The 21,658-nt window shown below is 36.2% G+C and overlaps 1 protein-coding gene across 1 annotated transcript in view; it reads right to left on the bottom strand.

Annotated features, from left to right (window-relative positions):
* The window catches only part of TMTC3 (transmembrane O-mannosyltransferase targeting cadherins 3), a 52,532-nt gene that overhangs the window by 13,847 nt on the left and 17,027 nt on the right, over positions 1 to 21,658 (bottom strand). The window contains exons 7-10 of the mRNA XM_082666572.1: positions 20,558 to 20,810; positions 15,297 to 15,445; positions 6,403 to 6,523; positions 4,828 to 4,939 (exon numbers count right to left, since the gene is read on the bottom strand). Coding sequence (XP_082522698.1) covers positions 4,828 to 4,939; positions 6,403 to 6,523; positions 15,297 to 15,445; positions 20,558 to 20,810 — 635 coding nt within the window. The remainder of the gene's footprint in view (positions 1 to 4,827; positions 4,940 to 6,402; positions 6,524 to 15,296; positions 15,446 to 20,557; positions 20,811 to 21,658) is intronic.

Below are 21,658 nucleotides of genomic sequence, written 5' to 3'. Positions count from 1 at the left end.
AAAAGTATGAGACTAGATCACTCCCTAACACCATACACAAAAATAAGCTCAAAATGGATTAAAGACCTAAATGTAAGGCCAGAAACTATCAAACTCTTAGAGGAAAACATAGGTAGAACACTCTATGACATAAATCACAGCAAGATCCTTTTTGACCCACCTCCCAGAGAAATGGAAATAAAAACAAAAATAAACAAATGGGACCTAATAAAACTTCAAAGCTTTTGCACAGCAAAGGAAACCATAAACAAGACCAAAAGACAACCCTCAGAATGGGAGAAAATATTTGCAAATGAAGCAACTGACAAAGGATTAATCTCCAAAATTTATAAGCAGCTCATCCAACTCAGTAACAAAAAAACAACCAACCCAATCCAAAAATGGGCAGAAGACCTAAATAGACATTTCTCCAAAGAAGATATACAGACTGCCAACAAACACATGAAAGAATGCCCAACTTCATTAATCATTAGAGAAATGCAAATCAAAACTACAATGAGATATCATCTCACACCAGTCAGAATGGCCATCATCAAAAAATCTAGAAACAATAAATGCTGGAGAGGGTGTGGAGAAAAGGGAACCCTCTTGCACTGTTGGTGGGAATGTAAATTGATACAGCCACTGTGGAGAACAGTATGGAGGTTCCTTAAAAAACTACAAATAGAACTACAGTATGACCCAGCAATCCCACTACTGGGCATATACCCTGAGAAAACCATAATTCAAAAAGAGTCATGTACCACAATGTTCACTGCAGCTCTATTTACAATAGCCCAGAGATGGAAACAACCTAAGTGCCCATTGTCGGATGAATGGATGAAGAAGATGTGGCACGTATATACAATGGAATATTACTCAGCCATAAAAAGAAATGAAATTGAGCTATTTGTAATGAGGTGGATAGACCTAGAGTCTGTCATACAGAGTGAAGCAAGTCAGAAAGAGAAAGACAAATACCGTATGCTAACACATATATATGGAATTTAAGAAAAAAAAAATGTCATGAAGAACCTAGGGGTAAGACAGGAATAAAGACACAGACCTACGAGAGAATGGACTTGAGGATATGGGGAGGGGGAAGGGTAAGCTGTGACAAAGCGAGAGAGAGGCATGGACATATATACACTACCAAACATAAGGTAGATAGCTAGTGGGAAGCAGCCGCATAGCACAGGGAGATCAGCTCGGTGCTTTGTGACCACCTGGAGGGGTGGGATAGGGAGGGTGGGAGGGAGGGAGACGCAAGAGGGAAGAGATATGGGAACATATGTATATGTATAACTGATTCACTTTGTTATAAAGCAGAAACTAACACACCATTGTAAAGCAATTATACTCCAATAAAGTTGTAAAAAAAATAATAAAAATAAAACAAACAAAAAAAAACTTGTAACCCAAAACAAACAAAAGACTGTAATCAACTGTTTGTCTAACATGTCATTCATGTTGCCTGGTCAGCGACCATTGTATAGTTTATATTCTTATTCTGGCTAAGCAAAAAAAGCCTTCAGACTGAATGTCTTTTTTTTTTTTAAGCTACTTTAAATGTTAAGAATCTCTGCTCTCTGTGATCCTCTACTGTTCTAGGATTTTAAATACCATCTATATGCTTGTTACTTCAAATTTTTATCTCTAGTCCTGACCATTCCCCTTATCTTCAGACTTATAGTTCTATCTCCATCTGTATATCTAACAGGGACAAAAAAGACTCTTGATTTCCTTCCCTACATGTCGTTTTAGCTGTCAAATCTATCTATGAAGAACACAGCTGAAAAACACAGAATGAGCCAAGAAGTCTCTGAATGACAAATTCAATTTTTCCAAGATTATGTACTTTTTCATAATAAATTGTAATAAAATGATTTGCCTGTTTTCCTAGCCCACTGTTTATTAGAGACTGCAATTTTGAAAGTATGGTAGGTAAGTCATACTAACTAAAGGAGATAGGTTCAAGTAAGTATCTTTTTTTTTTTTTTGCGGTATGCGGGCCTCTCACTGTCGTGGCCTCTCCCGTTGCGGAGCACAGACTCCGGATATGCTGGCTCAGCGGCCATGGCTCACGGGCCCAGCCGCTCCGCGGCATGTGGGATCTTCCCGGACTGGGGCACGAACCCGTGTCCCCTGCATCGGCAGGCGGACTCTCAACCACTGCGCCACCAGGGAAGCCCCAAGTAAGTATCTTAAAAACAGCCAAAAGTGACAACTGACAACGAGAGGAAAAATGATTTTAAACCAAACATCCACAATCACACCCACCCACTAACACGATTTCATTTTGTCCTGACAATACGAGATAGAAATTACTGTCCCAACTTAGAAATGGGAAAGATAGGGCTGAAGGGGCCTAAATATCATCTTCTAAGTCTCCAGGTCCCTGTGTGTCTGACATAAAGATGACGTTGCTTCTCTTTTTAAAAACTCCCAGAATGAACCTAAAAGGCTTCAGAAAGCAATGAATTGAAACTGCCACAGTTAGTGACCACTGACTGTGTGTTAAGACTATGCTAGAGGACGCAGGGACTATGAAGATGAATCAGATGTTCATGCTGCCCCTAGGAAGCTCCTCAGTTTAAATACATAGATATTTTAAATAAATATTTTAAACGAACATTTAAATAACAAATATCACAGAAAAGATACAAAAGTTGTAAGGAGTCTTAAAGAGGAGAAATATTTGCTTCTAACTGGAAAGATAGGAGGGTTTTTTTGTTTTGTTTAGAAAAGAAGCCATGTGAGATGGGTTGCAAAAGATCGGTAGGGTGTGGTAGGTGGGTGGGAAGGAAAGGAGAAGGGAGGAATTCTAGGCTCAAGAAAGAACACGAAAAAATGCAAAGAGGTGAGGAAGCTCATGACATGTATCCTAGATTTCAAGAAAAACTAAACTACATGAAGAGCCAGGAGAGATAAAATTGGAAAGATAGCTAGACCATCAGTTATATATTTCTACAACATTCTCTAACAGGAATTTGGCTTTGCCTTGGGGACACTGGCAGCTTTTCCAAGTGGTGACTGTGGTCTTTTTCTTATCTCTTGCAACACTGGGCCTGGAGTTAGGTGTCCTCCTTGATCCTTACCACTTCCAGACTTCTGTAATTCCTTAAAATCACTCAACTCTGAATTTCAGATCATTAAACTCTATTATCCACTACCCTTCCTTATTGCAGTCACCGATCTCATATATAGCTCCTGGTTCCTTGTTATTTCCAACATCACACAGTTGTCAAAATTCTTAGTAATTTCAAAATCTATATAGATGTATCTTCCAATAGTTGCCTTGATATCCTTTCTTCCAATAATTTTCACCTCCATTCTCCTTTAACTAGTCAGTTCAATGGCCACAGTCATATCTAGTCGAAATACAGGGGGCACTGCCCACCACTCCCCACTCCTCCAAGTATATTTAGAAATGTGTGTGTGGGGAAGTACTTTTTGGTCATCATACTGAATGGAAAGTAATGATTGTACTTGGTAGGTGGTGGCCACGTTTGGTACATATCCTGGAACACTGAAAACTAAAAATGCTCTAGCTAGACCTTACTCAGACACCAGCAATTTTTCAGATCTATAAACAACTGATCTGATCACCTTTTCCTCATCTTTCATCCTCTCTCACATCCCTTCATAACCAGCTTAGGTTGTGTCTCAATATTCCCTTATCCCTTTGTTTAGTAATACACATCTGACAAAATTCTAATCCTATTTAACCAAATTCTCCATGCCTGTACCACTGCACTTATAAAGTAGTGGGAGAAAACTTTTAACCACATCAACTGGTTTAATTGTAATTAAGTATTGCTAAGCTCAAGTAGGGTGTTAGAGCTGCTTGACAGTCATACCATATTTTCCTACTCTACACATTTTCCTAGATCTTTGTTTCTCAACACGTGATTCATGGACTAAGTATCACCTAGGAACTTACTAGAAATGCAGAAATTCAAGCCCTACTCTAAATCTCTATATATCAGAACATGAACCATATGATCTCCAGGTGATTTACAGGTACATTAAAGTTTGTGAAGCTATGTCCTAGATGATTACTTCAGACCCTCTCCTGGTCTTAGATTTCCAGCACTTCCTCTCCATTCCCCACACTCTACTATTGATTTTACTTTCTGTTTCACTGAGAAAACAGATGCAAACAAAGGATAACTTCCAGAAGCTATTCATCTATTATTCACCTGCCTATATCATGTCTCTACACTCTGCTTTCCCTGTTAACATAGGTTAACTATTGGTTCAGTTGACTGAATGAAATCCTCACCCTGAGCACTAGATCCTATTTATCTATTCCCATCTGTTCAAGGACATTGACCCAGTACTTCGGTTCCCCACCTTGAATTATTATTTTTCCCACCTTCAATGGATTAGTCACACACATGCTTTGTTTCTCTCACCTTAAAACAAAACCCCTAAAATTCCCAAAAAACAAAAAAAAAACATCATCCTACTATCCTCTCTTGACCCCATACTCGGCACCAACATTTCTTATCAACACCCTTTAAGAGTTTTTAGTATCAACTGTCTCCAATTATTCTTCTCCCACTCTCTTAAACTCACTATCAAGCTTTTGCATCTATCCCTTCACTAAAACTGCTCATCAATGCCACCCAACAACTCTGTTTAAAAAAGACTCCTTAAATGTCTGATATAAATAGCCCTAACATAAAATCCATTTCAGAAATAAGCCAGGCACCAAACACTGTACCATTCCAGTCAGTTGGAATAAAGCTTGAAAATAAACTCTACCTATTTTCCACAAATATAATCATGTTTTTAAAAAGAAAATAAACTACCACAATAGCTTTATTAGTTAATAATGCTTACCTGGCTGAACATGGGTAGCCTGTAAGAAGTATTTCAAAGCTCTCTCAAAGTTCTTTTCATTTTCCAGAGCATGACCCACATTATTCCATAATTTGGCATTATTTTTATTTACCTTAAATATGGAAGTACAGATAGAAATTAGTTAAATTAAAAAAAATGAGTCTAATTAACACAGATTTTGTTTGGTATACTATTAGGAATGGAGTACTCCATAGAAATGTCCATGAACAGATGAAGTGGGTAAAAAGGTACAAACTTCTAGCTTTAAGATAAGTAAGGTCTGAGGATGTAATGTACAGCATGGTGACTATAGTTAACAATACTGTAACTATATGAGGTAATGGATGTTAACTTATTCTGGTAGTCATTTTATACACACACACACACACACACATGCATATAATCATTATATTGTACACCTTAAAGACAAAGTTATATGTCAATTATATCTCAATAAAACTGGAAAATAATCATTCCGATTTCTTCCAGAAAAAAAATGTGTATATATATGTGTCTATGTATGTATACATACAACTCCAATTAACATGGATATCTGTTTGGTATATCATTAGGAATGGAGTGTTCCATGGAGATAAGGAAGAAGTCAAAAGAACACTGCTTCATGAAGTTTACCCTCTCCTCCCTTTCAACATTAAAATACTAAAACCACAGTTTATCTACTTTACATGTTAAAATTTTACTAAAACTTTTATTTCATCAAAACATAGAACTGTTTGAAAACTCCTGCTCTATTATTTATGTTCTTTTGGGAAAGACAGAATTTGAACAAGTGAATATGTTTAAACACTGCACTGATGACTTATTTTGAGGCTCGACATAAAGCTATTTATGTAGTCTATTATGGTAATGGGAACCCTGGCGAGCACAGAAACAGCCAAAAGGAAGTTAAGAATTCAGAGATTTGAAGACAGGGAGCATCTGAAAAAAAATCACTGCTTATAACTTTTGCAGAAAACAAATTTTGTGACTTATTCTCATTTATGCTGCTCATTCTATAAAAATGCAGTATCACTCCTTTCTGTCAGTTCCTATCTTTCCTACAGTATTATAACCATTGGTTATTCTCCATATGGAAGGGCACCATTTTCTGCCATGTATTTTATTTCATTCAATCTAAGATGCCATCAATTATAAGGCTCACCATTATTTTAGGTACCATTAAGAAAGAAAAAAGGTCACTAATTAATTGTAAAATGCCTTTTACTGTAAGATTTATTCTGATTTCAAAGATGTTAAAAGGTTTAAATAAATAAAAAGGTACACCTTAAGAACCAATGAAACAAAAGCATTCATATTTAAACATTTTATCATTTGAGTGTCTAACAACGGTATAGCATTTGTGTAATTATTCACATATGCTCTAGACATACACCTAAGCACTAGTCAGGGCACTAGTTATGGTATATATTATACAAAGAAAAAATTCTTTTTATTAATTTTGTGGTGAAGTACTTAACACTGACAGTTAACTGCCTAGTTAAAAGTAAAGTTAAAACACTGTATCAGGGATGGCTATAAGAAATAATTGATGACATATTCTGAATAATACTTTACCTTCAAGGCTGACATAAACAGCGTATATTCAGACTCCCAATCCCAATTTCTATGGAGTGTTTTTAAGGCATGAGTGAGTATCACCATAGACAGACAAACCCAGGATAACTTTTTTAATACACTATTTAAGAAAAAAAAAAGCAGAACAAAAGAAACATTGTCTACATCACCAAAACAGAGGTAAGAAATATGCTAAATATCTCTAAATATAATGTTTGAATTTATTCTAAAGATTAGGGATTGTTCTAATAATCATCCAACTTGAGAGGGAACAACACCGAAAAAATTAAATATTATGAACACTTATACACTTATACTTCACTCTTCAATTACATTAAATATTTCAATATTTGCCTTTATTTCAAAAATTTTGTTTTGATTTAATGACAAAAAATTGATAAAACCAATTTTTAATTGTGAATTTTTATATTTAGAGTTCTTTTGTACCATTTACCTATAACTTCCATATTAGTAGTGTTTATAAAGGGTCAATCTTATCCCCGGCTATATTTAAAAACATTATTGTTTTACAATAAACACCACAGATTATCACGGTATTCTTGAAGAATTTTACACTTTAAAGTAGAATTATTTATTAAAAGTCATAGTAAAATTAACTCTATGAAATAGATGTAAATTACTTATATAGCTTTAGGTTAATCACTTGGGACTGAATTTCTCAGTTAAAAATGATGGTTATGCAGAGATCAGTTCAAGATGGCAGAGTAGAAGGATGTGCTCTCACCCCCTCTTGTGAGAACACTGGAATCACAACTAACTGCTGAACAATCACCAACAGGAAGACACTGGAAGTCACCAAAAAAGATACCCCATATCCAAAGACAAATGAGAAGCCAATGAGACAGTGGGGGGGGGCGCGATCACAATAAAATCAAATCCCATAACTGCTGGGTAGGTGACTCACAAACTGGAGAATACTTATACCACAGAAGTCCACCCACTGGAGAGAAGGTTCTAAGCCCCACGTCAGGCTTCCCAACCTGGGGATCCAGCAACAGAAAAGGAATTCCTAGAGCATCAGACTTTGAAGGTTAGTGGGATTTGACTGAAGGACTCCGACACGACTGAGGGAAACAGACACTCTACTCTTGGAGGGCACACACGAAGTAGTGTGTGCACTGGGACACAGGGGAAGGAGGAGTGACCCCATAGGAGACTGAACCAGACCTATCTGCTAGTGCTGGAGGGTCTCCTGCAGAGGCAGGGTGAGGCTGTGGCTCACCGTGAGGACAAGGACACTGGCAGCAGAAGTTCTGGGAAGTACCCCTTGGCGAGAGACCTCCATTACCGCCATTACCCCACCAAAGAGCTGAGTAGGCTCCAGTGTTGGGTGGCCTCAGGCCAAACAACCAACAGGGAGGAAACCCAGCACCACCCATCAGTAGAGAAGCAGATTAAAGTTTTACTGAACTCTACCCATCACCAGCCTCTCCCATCAGGAAACTTGCAAAGCCTCTGAGACAGCCTCATCCACCAGAAGCAAGAAAAACTACAATCCTACAGCCTGTGGAACAAAAACCACATTCACAGAAAGATAGACAAAATGAAAAGGCAGAGGGCTATGTACCAGATGAAGGAACAAGATAAAACCCCAGAAAAACAACTAAATGAAGTGGAGATAGGCAACCTTCCAGAAAAAGAATTCAGAATAATGATAGTGAAGATGATCCAGGACCTCGGAAAAAGAATGGAGGCAAAGATCGAGAAGATGCAAGAAATGTTTAACAAAGACCTAGAAGAATTAAAGAACAAGCAAACAGAGATGAACAATACAATAACTGAAATGAAAACTACACTAGAAGGAATCAATAGCAGAATAACTGAGGCAGAAGTACGGATAAGTGACCTGGAAGACAGAATGGTGGAATTCACTGCTGTGGAGCAGAATAAAGAAAAAGGAATGAAAAGAAATGAAGACAGCCTAAGAGACCTCTGGGACAACATTAAACACAACAACATTCGCATTACAGGGGTGCCAGAAGGAGAAGAGAGAGAGAAGGGACCTGAGAAAATATTTGAAGAGATTATAGTCGAAAAATTCCCTAACATGGGAAAGAAAATAGCCACCCAAGTCCAGGAAGCGCAGAGTCCCATACAGGATAAACCCAAGGAGACACAAGACGAGAGACATATTAATCAAATTGGCAAAAATTAAAGACAAAGAAAAATTACTGAAAGCAGGAAGGGAAAAACAACAAATAACATATAAGGGAACTCCCATAAGTTTAAGAGCTGATTTCTGAGCAGAAACTCTACAAGCCAGAGGGGAGTGGCATGATATACTTAAAGTGATGAAAGGGAAAAACCTACAACCAAGATTACTCTACCCAGCAAGGATCTCATTCAGATTCCATGGAGAAATCAAAAGCTTTACAGACAAGCAATGGCTAAGAGAACTCAGCACCACCAAACCAGCTCTACAACAAATGCTAAAGGAACTTCTCTAAGTGGGAAACACAAGAGAAGAAAAGGACCAACAAAAACAAACCCCCCAAAATTAAGAAAATGGTAATAGGAAAATACATATCGATAATTATCTTAAACGTGAATGGATTTAATGCTCCAACCAAAAGACATAGGCCTGCTGAATGGATACAAAAACAAGACCCATATATATGCCGTCTACAAGAGACCCACTTCAGACCTAGGGACACATACAGACTGACAGTGAGGGGATGGAAAAAGATATTCCATGTAAATGGAAATCAAAAGAAAGCTGGAGTAGCAATACTCATATCAGACAAAATACTTTAAAATGAAGAATGTTACAAGAGGCAAGGAAGGACACCACATAATGATCAAGGGACGAATCCAAGAAGAAGATATAACAATTAGAAATATACATGCACCCAACATAGGAGCACCTCAATACATAAGGAAACTGCTAACAGCTATAAAAGAGGAAATCAACAGTAACACAGTAATAGAGGGGGACTTTAACACCTCACTTCACCAATGGACAGATCATCCAAACAAAATTAATAAGGAAACACAAGCTTTAAATGACACAATAGATCAGACAGATTTAATTGATATTTATAGGACATTCCATCCAAAAGCAGCAGATTACACATTCTTCTCAAGTGTGCATGGAACATTCTCCAGGATAGATCACATCTTGGGTCACAAATCAAGCCTCAGTAAATTTAAGAAAATTGAAATCATATCAAGCATGTTTTCTCACGACAGCGTTATGAGATTAGAAATGAATTACAGGGGAAAAAAACGTAAAAATCACAAACACATGGAGGCCAAACAATACGTTACTATATAACCAAGAGATCACTGAAGAAATCAAAGAGGAAATCAAAAAATAACTAGAGTCAAATGACAATGAAAACAGGATGACCCAAAAACTACAGGATGCAGCAAAAGCTGTCTAAGAGGGAAGTTTATAGCAATGCAAGCCTACCTCAAGAAACAAGAAAAATCTCAAATAAATAATCTAACCTTACACTTAAAGGAACTAGAGAAAGAAGAACAAACAAAATCCAAACTTAGCAGAAGGAAAGAAATCATAAAGACCAGAGCAGAAATAAATGAAACAGAAACAAAGAAAACAATAGCAAAGATCAATAAAGCTAAATCTGGTTCTTTGAGAAGATAAACAAAATTGATAAACCATTAGCCAGACTCATCAAGAAAAGGAGGGAGGGCTTCCCAGGTGGCGCAGTGGTTGAGAGTCCACCTGCCGATGCAAGGGACACGGGTTCGTGCCCCAGTCCGGGAAGATCCCACATGCCGCAGAGCGGCTGGGCCCGTGAGCCACGGCCGCTGAGCCTGGGCGTCCGCAGCCTGTGCTCCGCAACAGGAGAGGCCACAACAGTGAGAGGCCCGCGTACCGCAAAAAAAAAAAAAAAAAAAAGAAAAAGAGGGAGAGGACTCAAATCAATAAAATTAGACATGAAATAGGAGAAGTTACAACAGACACTGCAGAAATACAAAGCATCCTAAGAGACTACTACAAGCAACTCCATGCCAATAAAATGGACAACCTGGAAGAAACAGACAAATTCTTAGAAAGGTATAACCTTCCAAGACTGAATGAGGAAGAAATAGAAAATACGAACAGACCAATCACAAGTAATAAAATTGAAACTGTGATTAAAAATCTTCCAACAAACAGAAGTCCAGGACCAGATGGCTTCACAGGTGAATTCTATCAAACATTTAGAGAAGAGCTAACACCCAACCTTCTCAAACTCTTCCAAAAAATTGCAGAGGAAGGAACACTGCCAAACTCATTCTATGAGGCCACCATCACCCTGATACCAAAACCAAAGATACTACTAAAAAAGAAAATTACAGACCAATATCACTGATGAATATAAATGCAAAAACCTTCAACAAAATACTAGCAAACAAAATCCAACAACACATTAAAAGGATCACACACCATGATCAAGTGGGATATATCCCAGAGATGCAAGGATTCTTCAATATACGCAAATCAATCAATGTGATACACCATATTAACAAATTGAAGAAAACCATATGATCATCTCAATAGATGTAGAAAAAGCATTTGACAAAATTCAACACCCCATTTATGATAAAAACTCTCCAGAAAGTGGGCACAGAGGGAACCTACCTCAACATCATAAAGGCCATATACGACAAACCCACAGCAAACATCATTCTCAATGGTGAAAACCTGAAAGCATTTCCTGCAAGACCAGGAACAAGACAAGGATGTCCCCTCTCACCACTATATTCAACATAGTTTTGGAAGTCCTAGCCACGGCAATCAGAGAAGAAAAAGAATAAAAGGAATACAAATTGGAAAAGACGAAGTAAAACTGTCACTGTCTGCAGATGACATGATACTATACATAGAGAATCCTAAAGATGCCACCAGAAAACTACAAGAGCTAATCAATGAATTTGGTAAAGTTGCAGGACACAAAATTAATGCACAGAAATCTCTTGTATTCTGATACACTAATGATGAAAAATCTGAAAGAGAAATTAAGGAAACAATCCCATTTACCACTGCAACAAAAAGAATACAACACCTAGGAATAAACCTACCTAGGGAGACAAAAGACTCATATTCAGAAGACTATAAGACACTGATGAAAGAAATTAAAGATGATACCAACAGATGGAGAGATATACCATGTTCTTGGATTGGAAGAATCAATATTGTGAAAATGACTATACTATCCAAAGCAATCTACAGATTCAATGCAATCCCTATCAAATCACCATTGGCATTTTTTACTAGAACTAGAACAAAAAAATCTTAAAATTTATATGGAGACACAAAAGATGCTGAATAGCCACAGCAGTCCTGAGGGAAAAAAACAGAGCTGGAGGAATCAGACTCCCTGACTTCAGACTATACTACAAAGCTACAGTAATCAAGACAATATGGTTATGGCACAAAAACAGAAATATAGATCAATGGAACAGGACAGAAAGCCCAGAGATAAATCCACGCACCTAGGGTCAACTAATCTATGACAAAGGATGCAAGAATATACAATGGAGAAAAGACAGCCTCTTCAATAAGTGGTGCTGGGAAAACTGGACAGCTACATGTAAAAGAGTGAAATTAGAACACTCCCTAACACCATACACAAAAATAAACTCAAAATGGATTAGAGGGCTTCCCTGGTGGCGCAGTGGTTGAGAGTCCGCCTGCCGATGCAGGGGACACAGGTTCATGGCCCGGTCCAGAAGGATCCCACATGCCGCAGAGTGGCTGGGCCTGTGAGCCATGGCCGCTGAGCCTGCGTGTCCGGAGCCTGTGCTCCACGACAGGAGAGGCCACAACAGTGAGAGGCCCGCAAAAAAAAAAAAAAAATGGATTCGAGACCTAAATGTGAGACCGGACACTATAAAACTCTTAGAGGAAAACATAGGAAGAACACTCTTTGTCATAAATCACAGCAAGATCTTTTTTGATCCACCTCCTAGAGTAATGGCAATAAAAACAACAATAAACAAATGGGACCTAATGAAACTTCAAAGCTTTTGCACAGCAAAGGAAACCATAAACAAGATGCACATACAACCCTCAAAATGGGAGAAAATATTTGCAAATGAATCAACGGACAAAGGATTAATCTCCAGAATATATAAACAGTTCATGCAGCTCAATATTAAAAAACCAAACAACCCAATCCAAAAATGGGCAGAACACCTAAATAGACATTTCTCCAAAAAAGACATACAGATGGCCAAGAAGCACATGAAAAGCTGTTCAACATCACAAATTATTAGAGAAATGCAAATCAAAACTACAATGAGGTGTCACCGCACACCAGTTAGAATGGGCATCATCAGAAAAGCTAAAAACAAGAAATGCTAGAGAGGGTGTGGAGAAAAGGGAACCCTCTTGCACTGTTGGTGGGAATGTAAATTGATACAGCCACTATGGAGAACAGTATGGAGATTCCTTAAAAAACTAAAAATAGAACTAACATATGACCCAGCAATCCCACTACTGGGCATATACCCTGAGGAAACCATAATTCAACAAGAGACATGTACCAAAATGTTCACTGCAGCTCTATTTACACTGGCCAGGACATGGAAGCAACCTAAGTGTCCATCAACAGATGAATGGATAAAGAAGATGTGGCACATATATACAATGGAATACTACTCAGCCATAAAAAGAAACGAAATTGGGTTATTTGTAGTGAGGTGGATGGACTTAGAGTCTGTTATACAGAGTGAAATAAGTCAGAAAGAGAAAAACAAATACCATACGCTAACACATATATATGGAATCTAAGAAAAAAAATGGTCATGAAGAACCTAGTGGCAAGACAGGAAGAAAGACACAGACCTACTAGAGAATGGACTTGAGGATACGGGCAGGGGGAAGGGTAAGCTGTGACAAAGTGAGAGACTGGCATGGACATATACACTACCAAACGTAAAATAGATAGGTAGTGGCAAGCAGCTGCATAGCACAGGGAGATCAGCTTGGTGCTCTGTGACCACCTAGCGGGATGGGATAGGAGGGTGGGAGGGAGGGAGACGCAAGAGGGAAGAGAAATGGGAACTTATGTATATGTATAATTGATTCACTTTGTTATAAAGCAGAAACTAACACAGCAATGTGAAGCAATTATACTCCAATAAAGATGTTAAAAAAAAACTGAGAAAAATGATTAATTTAACTACTGTATATTAAATTTGCATTAAAACAAAACAAAACAAAGACGCATGCACCCCAATGTTCACTGCAGCACTATTTACAACAGCTACGTCATGGAAGCAACCTAAATGCCGATCGACAGATGAATGGATAAAGATGTGGTACATATATACAATGGAATATTACTCAGCCATAAAAAGGAACGAAATTGGGTCATATGTAGAGACGTGCATGAATCTAGAGACTGTCATACAGAGTGAGGTAAGTCAGAAAGAGAAAAACAAATATCGTATATTAACGCATATATGTGGAACCTAGAAAAATGGCACAGATGAACCGGTTTGCAGGGCAGAAACTGAGACACAGATATAGAGAACAAACGTATGGAAACCAACAGGGGGTAAACAGTGGGGAGTGGGGATGGGGGATGTGGTGTGATGAATTGGGAGATTGGCGATGACATATATACACTAATATCTATAAAGTGGATAACTAATAAGAACCTGCTGTATAAAAAAATAAAATAAAATTCAAAAAAATTTAAAAAAATTAAAATGATGGTTATAATTCAATAATCCCTATGATCTTATTTAGTATTAATAGTATTAATGTTCTCTGAGTCTGTGCTTTTTGTCTCAGTAACAGAGTTCAATTTCTTTCATTTTGATAGATCCACTTAACCAGGATAATAGTGTGTGGATCAGAAGGAACATGGACATTGGAAGTAGTCAGGTGTAAATCTGAATCAAGACTCTGCTGTTGACTAGCTGCATGGTCTTGTGTAATTCAGGTAACTTGTATGAGCTTCAATTTTCAAATGTGCAAAATGGAATTAAGGAGTGTCAAGATTAAATGAGAAAAATCTAAAGAGTGTATCCTGGAGTTGGTACGTGATAGGCACTCCAAAATTGGTAGTGAGTATAACTGGATATATGGATAGAAGCTAAGAGAAAAGGTTTGGTAGATGGCATTGAAAATTGTAATCATGGATGAGATCATCCAGGGAGAACATGCAATGTGAGGAAAATGGCTATTAGTAAAACTCTGAGAAATAAAAAATATTTAAAGAGCAGGTGCAGCAGGGAGAATCTGAAAACTGAGCAGAAATGAACAAATGTGGAAGAGAATCAGGACTGAGACTTTTTATACATGCCAGGGAAATAAAATTTAAATAAAAGCATTGACTGGATTTAGCTATGAGAGGAAATTTGTTACATGTTAGTAAAGTGACGTAGAGAGAAGTCAGAATTCTGTGGGTTGAAGGGTGACTGGAAAATAAGAAAAAGGAGATAGTGACTATTCTGTTCCTTAACTATTGGTTTAAGGTAATTAGGACATGGTGGTTACGATGAAGCAAGAAATTACAGATTGCCTTCTATATGCATTTTACATATATTAACCTGATATAACTCACTTAAGGAAGAAGACTGTTATCTGAGTTCACTGCATATGGAAGTAGCAATGATCACCTGAAACTTTAGTCTCAATAATATTCTATTTTGCATTTGGGTCTGACTGAAAGTTTGTTATGTCTCAGGCTGTAAAATAAAATTATATAAATATGAGGAAGACCACAGGATGAGGTAGGGGTCATGTAGCTTTCCTAACCTGAATTACAGACAATGAGGAGACTGTCAATGTGAAAAACAAGAAGGTATAAAATATGACATAAAAACTAAATAAACATTTTAAATACTTAAATGTATCATACTGAATTCTATAGTTAATAAGCATTAAATGCACTAACATTTTAATTCACCTTTTGTTTGATATTTTCTGCCATCCATGGGCTACCAAAATACAGAACCCCATGCTAGGAACATATAATACTCTCTCAGCAACAACAAATCCAACTGGGAAAAAAAGGTTTGATGCAGGAATAAACGGTAATGCCATTAAACAAAGTGCCTACAAAGAAAAAAAAGACATTTTATTAAATTAAAAAATATATGCACATAAACAGTCAAATCCAAATATTATATCACTGAATTTGGATAATGTACTGGTGGACCATTTTTAATAATACTATAATGGATACTGATTTAAACATAAAGAAGGATGCTTAAGGATGGTAACAACAAACATGAGGAGGTATGTCAGCAAGGTGGAATGAAGACTTCTTGAATGCTAGAACTTATACCTAAGGCTCATTCAATTATCAATAAATAAAAAATATTTTTTGAAAATATATCTAAAATAAAAAACAGTAATTTTTATATATCTAACTTATGTGCTTGTGGTAAAAATAAATTGAGAGTAAAATATATTAGGTTTTAATAAAACTACAAATTGTAGGTTGATAAAATAGCCAAACATATCAGTTTTTATTATTTTACTACTATCTGTAATACTGGAAATTGATAAGGTACATTTCAGACAAGACAGTAGAATACTTCTATACATTACTTCAGCGTTACTTTGCATAGTATTCTGATGGGTCACATACAATTAACGGAGACTTAGTATATGTATAAAAATAAACCTGGTCCCTTTAAATCAACAATCTTTTATTCTATAAGAATTTCTAAAATTCTAACGCTGTACACTGTGTTAGAAATAAACATCACAAAATGCTTAGACTTTTTGCCATTTTGAAAATGGGATGGCATATGGTTTCCAATTACAAAGCCATTACAAAAGATAAGACACAAATAACTAGCACACAAATAACTTATGGAAAGAAAAAAGTTGGTTGTCATTAGGACATCTGTTTCTATGGACATCTGCTTCCATATTTCATTACCCTGATTTGTTTTATAGTACCTAATGGAATAAACTTCAGAAGTTTGAGAGTCCTCTAACAGTTTGAGAGGAAGGAATGCCTATTTTATACTTTATTAGTAAAAATCGATGTAGAAATGTAAATACAGTGAAAAGAATACTTTCTCCATGAATCACAAATTAATAACTTATAATAATACAAAAGACGGAATCTGAAGAAAAGCACTACCATCAAATTGCTCAGTATCATATCAACTTATATGTCTGAAATTTTAGTGTTTTCTTTTTAATCAAAAAGGTAAAACATTAAGAGTGCATAATTCACTTTCCACTTCCCAGAAATGCTTGATTTAAAAACAACCAGCTAGCTGTGAAACAGAGATTTGTTTCTAAATACATGATCCTTTAAAAAAAAATATATTCCCTATTAATTCATGGATGCCCTAAGGCAATTTCACCGGAAAAAATTAAAAGTTTTAAATTCAACCAAAGATGCATCACAGACTGATGCGTAAGCTACACAAAAAAGAAAAACCATCTCTCAAAAAAATCTGTTTTTTGAATAAGAAATGTCTCAATGATTAACTTACTCAGAAGTTCTAGTATGCTCTCTATTAACGTATGCCAACCAAGTTTACTGTAACGAACATAATATCCTTCTTCCAGTGATGTAAACTCTCCTTAAAAGGAACGAGGGGGCTTCCCTAGGGGCGCAGTGGTTATGAATCTGCCTGCCAATGCAGGGGACATGGGTTCGAGCCCTGGTCCGGGAAGATCCCTCATGCCGCGGAGCAACTAAGCCCGTGCACCACAACTACTGAGCCTGTGCTCTAGAGCCCGCAAAGCCCGCAAACTACTGAGCCCACATGCCACAACTACTGAAGCCTGCGCACCTAGAGCCCATGCTCTGCAACGAGATGCCATGACAATGAGAAGCCCGGGCACCACAACAAAGAGTAGCCCCTGCTCGCCGCCAACAAGAGAAAGCCCGCGCAAAGCAAAGAAGACCCAACACAGCCAAAAATAAAAACAAATAAGTAAATAAATTAAAAAAAAAAAAAAGGAAGGATGGTAGTGGAATAAGCCAAGAGTTTGGAGGCAAATCTGTTTCACTTCTTGTTATATAACATAAGGAAAACTATTCATATCACCTCGTGACTTCATTTCATTATAAATAAATCAGGGATTAATAACTACTTACTAATATTGTTGAGATACATATGACATCTTATTTAATAAGTGCTTAACGTGGTATCTGGTACCTGAGATACTCCTTTGATCTATGTATCTTGTTCAGAGATCTTCAGAAAATTATCACCATTAAAAAACAGCATGTTTAGTTTTATACATATTTTCAGATTATTTTCTATTATAGGTTATTACAATATATTGAATATAGTTTCCTGTTGTTTATCTATTTTATGTATAGTAGTTTGTATCTGTTAATCCTATACTCCGAATTTATCCCACCCTTCCCTCCCCTTTCCCTTTGGAAGCCATAAGTTTGTTTTCTATGAAATTAACACAATACTGTAAATCAACTATATTTCAAATTAAAAAAAGTTTAAAAAAAGTATGCTTAGGACTATACTTAAAGCAGTTATACCTAAGGTCACAAGTGTTCCTTTTTTATACATATAAAACATAATTAATGTAATTAATTAATGTAAGTATGTTTATTTCATTGGCAATATCCTATTTTTCATTGAGCTTGAACTACACAAATCATTATTTTATTTGCCAAAACTCTGTGTATTTACCCACCCCTCCTTTTTTGCCTTTCTTTTAGTTAGAACCCCGGCTTTGGATGTATTCTACCACATATATGCTTCGTCTTTATTTATGTGAGCAGCAAAAGCACTACTAGAAAGTCCCAAAGCAAAATAGATTAATATCATCATAAACTCGTGATCAACTTCAAATTGATCCTTAAGACTGCTGAGGATTCCTAGGTTTCTTTGGTAGGCTCACTCCCACTCTCTTTGACTATTTTGAATCTTGACTACCTTTCTCAAAATTTTGACCCATGTCACTTTCAGCAGGTGACCACACTTGCAAATTTTCAGAGAAAACTAAAACAATAAAACAAGATTTCCTTCCATTCTCCGCTACTAAACCTACCAACATCCACATTCATGTTCATTTCCATCCTTCCTGTAACCATAAGTGGTGTCTCCATCTATCTCAGGCCAAACCTGAGCTCTATACCTCTAATCTCACTATCAATCATCTCTTCTTTCATTTACTTAATCACTTTCTTATGAACTTTCTACCTATGTTAAAAATGCTCTTGCCTCTCCAACCTTAAAAATCTTCTCTTCTGACAACACATCTTTAAGTTATCTTACCCAATTCATTATGCCCCTTAAGTATAAAACAAGTTCCCACACTCTTAGGAAAAAATTTTTTGAGCCATGGCAACAAGTAATTGGTTGTAACCTCATTTAATCAACATTTCAACTCAATGAATATGTTTTTGTAAGCCAACCCATTAGTGATATAAACATTTCAACTCAATGAATGTTTTTGTAAGCCAACCCATTAGTGATATCTCTTTGTGTCAAAAAGAGACAGCCAACTGAGTGCTCCAATGAAAGTGATTCTACATGCCAACCAAGCAATAGTCTTCCCCCACCATCAACCCACTCCAGACTCTGAAGGTCCATCAATTCCAGATCTCTGTGCTTCCCCCAAGCCCTACAGAAGATCAGCAGTTCATTATACTTGAAGCCCTTGCCTGACTGGCTGTCTTTCCTAAGTTAGGAAATTCAAGCTTGTCTCATCCTTTGAAATATTCAAAGTTAAATCACCCCTACAGGTTACCTACACTAGCAATCTTCACTTCCTCACTTCCTAATCAAATCACTCCACAGAAATAAATTTCATTTAAGTAAATAATATACGTAAAAGAGGTCAAATTCAACTGATCTCACTTCTCTACTTGACAGCAGCTGTTAGTGTTAACCATTCTTTCTTGAAACACTTTCCTTTCTGTACATTTCGTGTACCTCCCATTTAGGTTCATTTTCCTTTATATGGTATGTAATGTGGAAGCTTTTCAAGACTTAGATATAGGCTTCTTCTCTTTCATTCTATAAAGCCCCTTCAACTATTTATTGAGGGAAAATTAAGACCAAATACTCTAAGGCATGCATTATGTGTATGAATTAACTTCTGTACACCTAGAACGGTGCCAGCTAGTTACCATCTCTAAGAAATATGACAAAATCCCAGTTGAGAAAGGCTGCTCTATAACCTCTCCATAGGCCTTCTTCTCCACATCCTGGTTTCAATTACTATCTCTACGGCAATTATCAAGTTTCTCTATGGTAATCAATCAAATTTTTACGTGTAGCTCAGTCTTCGCCACTGAACTCCAGACACAAAGTGCTATTCGAAATCTCTATCATATTGTTTTATAGGTACCTCAAACTCAACAGGTCCAAAAAGAATAGTAAATATTCTTTTTTCAAACCCTATATTCTTTCAAATCTCTCTAGAATGCAAGTTCTCTAGAAATGGGGACCCTGTATTTCCTTTTATTATCATATACTCAGTGCCTAAAATGCTACCTGGTACATAGGCTGAAAATCAAAAATTTTTATTGAATGAATAAGTGAATCTAGTGGCTGCAGCCAGAAATAATATATTTGCAAAGTATTAAAACCACTTTTTGGCATATAGTAAATGCTCAAGAAAAGTTAAAGATTATTATCTTCTTCCATAATTTAAAGTAAGAAGCAACAGAATTATTATGAGTAAGATGTGAGGGCAGAGTTAAGAAAATTACAAAGAAACAGATCTCAGAAAAACAAGAAAAGACTTTAATCAGAGTTCTCTGAACACAGTAAGAAAAACCTCAGGGAGTAATGAAAGTCTTGCTAATGAAAAATAAAGAGCTATGTATTTCTAGTTGCTTATCTTACCTGACACTCTTCTCTGTGCCAAGAAAACAAAGAAGTATATAATATGACTCATTTCTTTAAAGAGTGTATAATCTAGTTGGGTAAAGGTAAGAAATATATTAAAAAAAATGATGCTAAAAAGAATGCTTCATGATTTCAGAGTTCCCATCAAATTATGGAAATTCATAATCACTCTTTGTTTCATATGCTGAATGTGCAGCATTAGTCAAATTCTGATATATAATTCTAGGATAACCTAAAATAAGTTCATAAATTAGGATGACATGAACAAAGAAAGACAGTAGTTCTTTAAAGATGCTTTTGATGAATTAAAGGCACTCTTAATTAATAAACTGAATATAATATCACCTAAAAATTTAAGAAACTTTCTTACCATTAAAACAGTCTTGGAGGAATTACCAGGGTATCTGAGACTGAATACTCCCAAAGCCCCCAAAAAGCAAAAAAAAATAAATGTGGCAAGATTTCGAATATCTAGAAATGACTCTATAAGTGGTATTGTTCCCATGGTCCAATCGCAGCAGAGCTCTGAAGGATTTAACAAAAGCCAAGCATTCACAGGAAGGAGGTAGTTAAAAGTTAGCTGCCTTGTAGGAGTTGGGCTTACAGCAGCTGGGTTATCAAACCTGTGTAAAGAATGAAAAAGAAAGTTATTTAAACTAAAACATTTTTTAAACACAAAGTTAATATATAACAGATATAAATAAAGTACTGAACAATAATAATAAAAGCAATATTCTACATGTAATCTTGTTAAACCGAAGACAAATATTTTTATGGATATTTCAGACTCTTGCCAAAGTTCAAACTGTCTAACCTTTATGAAATGCCTAGTTGAGAGCAATGATATTTATGAAGAACTGTTTGAAGGGCAAGCAGGTGATCTATTTTTAGTTTATTATTATGATTCAGACATGCATTCTATAATATTATGACATTCTGCAGAAGCACTTTCATTAAATTATGACCTTCTGATTAAAAGTCATAAGAAAAGTTTTATAAGATTCATTGTTGCATGTGTTTATGAATGCTTCTGAGAACACTAACCAATGTTTTCCTACATGAGACGTTTCTTTCACCACTAAGTGCTAATAAAACTTATGCTTCCTAGAAAGAATTACTATGTTTTTCTTTTGTCACGAACAGAAAATACTATATTACCTATGGGCTTTTCCTCTTTGCTTAGACTTCTAGAAAGCTAAAAACCAAATTCCCAGTACAGAGGAGTAACTGTACCTATGTAACATTTTATTTGTGTTCTACTTAATATAAGCTTATATCCTAGTTTATATAGGCCATGATACATTAAATGTACATTTCATTAATTTAGTCTATTTTCTGCATATTAAGTCAAATCATTTTTTTAAAAGTACATTTAAATGAATCATTTCAGATTTTTATTTCTTTAGGCTATGTTCTAAATTGTATTGGCTATATTAACATATAGTCCTTTAAAAACCCTATTTCTCATTTT

Source organism: Grampus griseus, assembly GCF_964374135.1.
Source record: "Grampus griseus genome assembly, chromosome: 11".
NCBI classification, from domain to species: domain Eukaryota; kingdom Metazoa; phylum Chordata; class Mammalia; order Artiodactyla; family Delphinidae; genus Grampus; species Grampus griseus.
The sequence above is the reverse complement of the archived record's forward strand: the minus strand, read 5'-3'. Positions and strand labels throughout refer to the sequence as shown.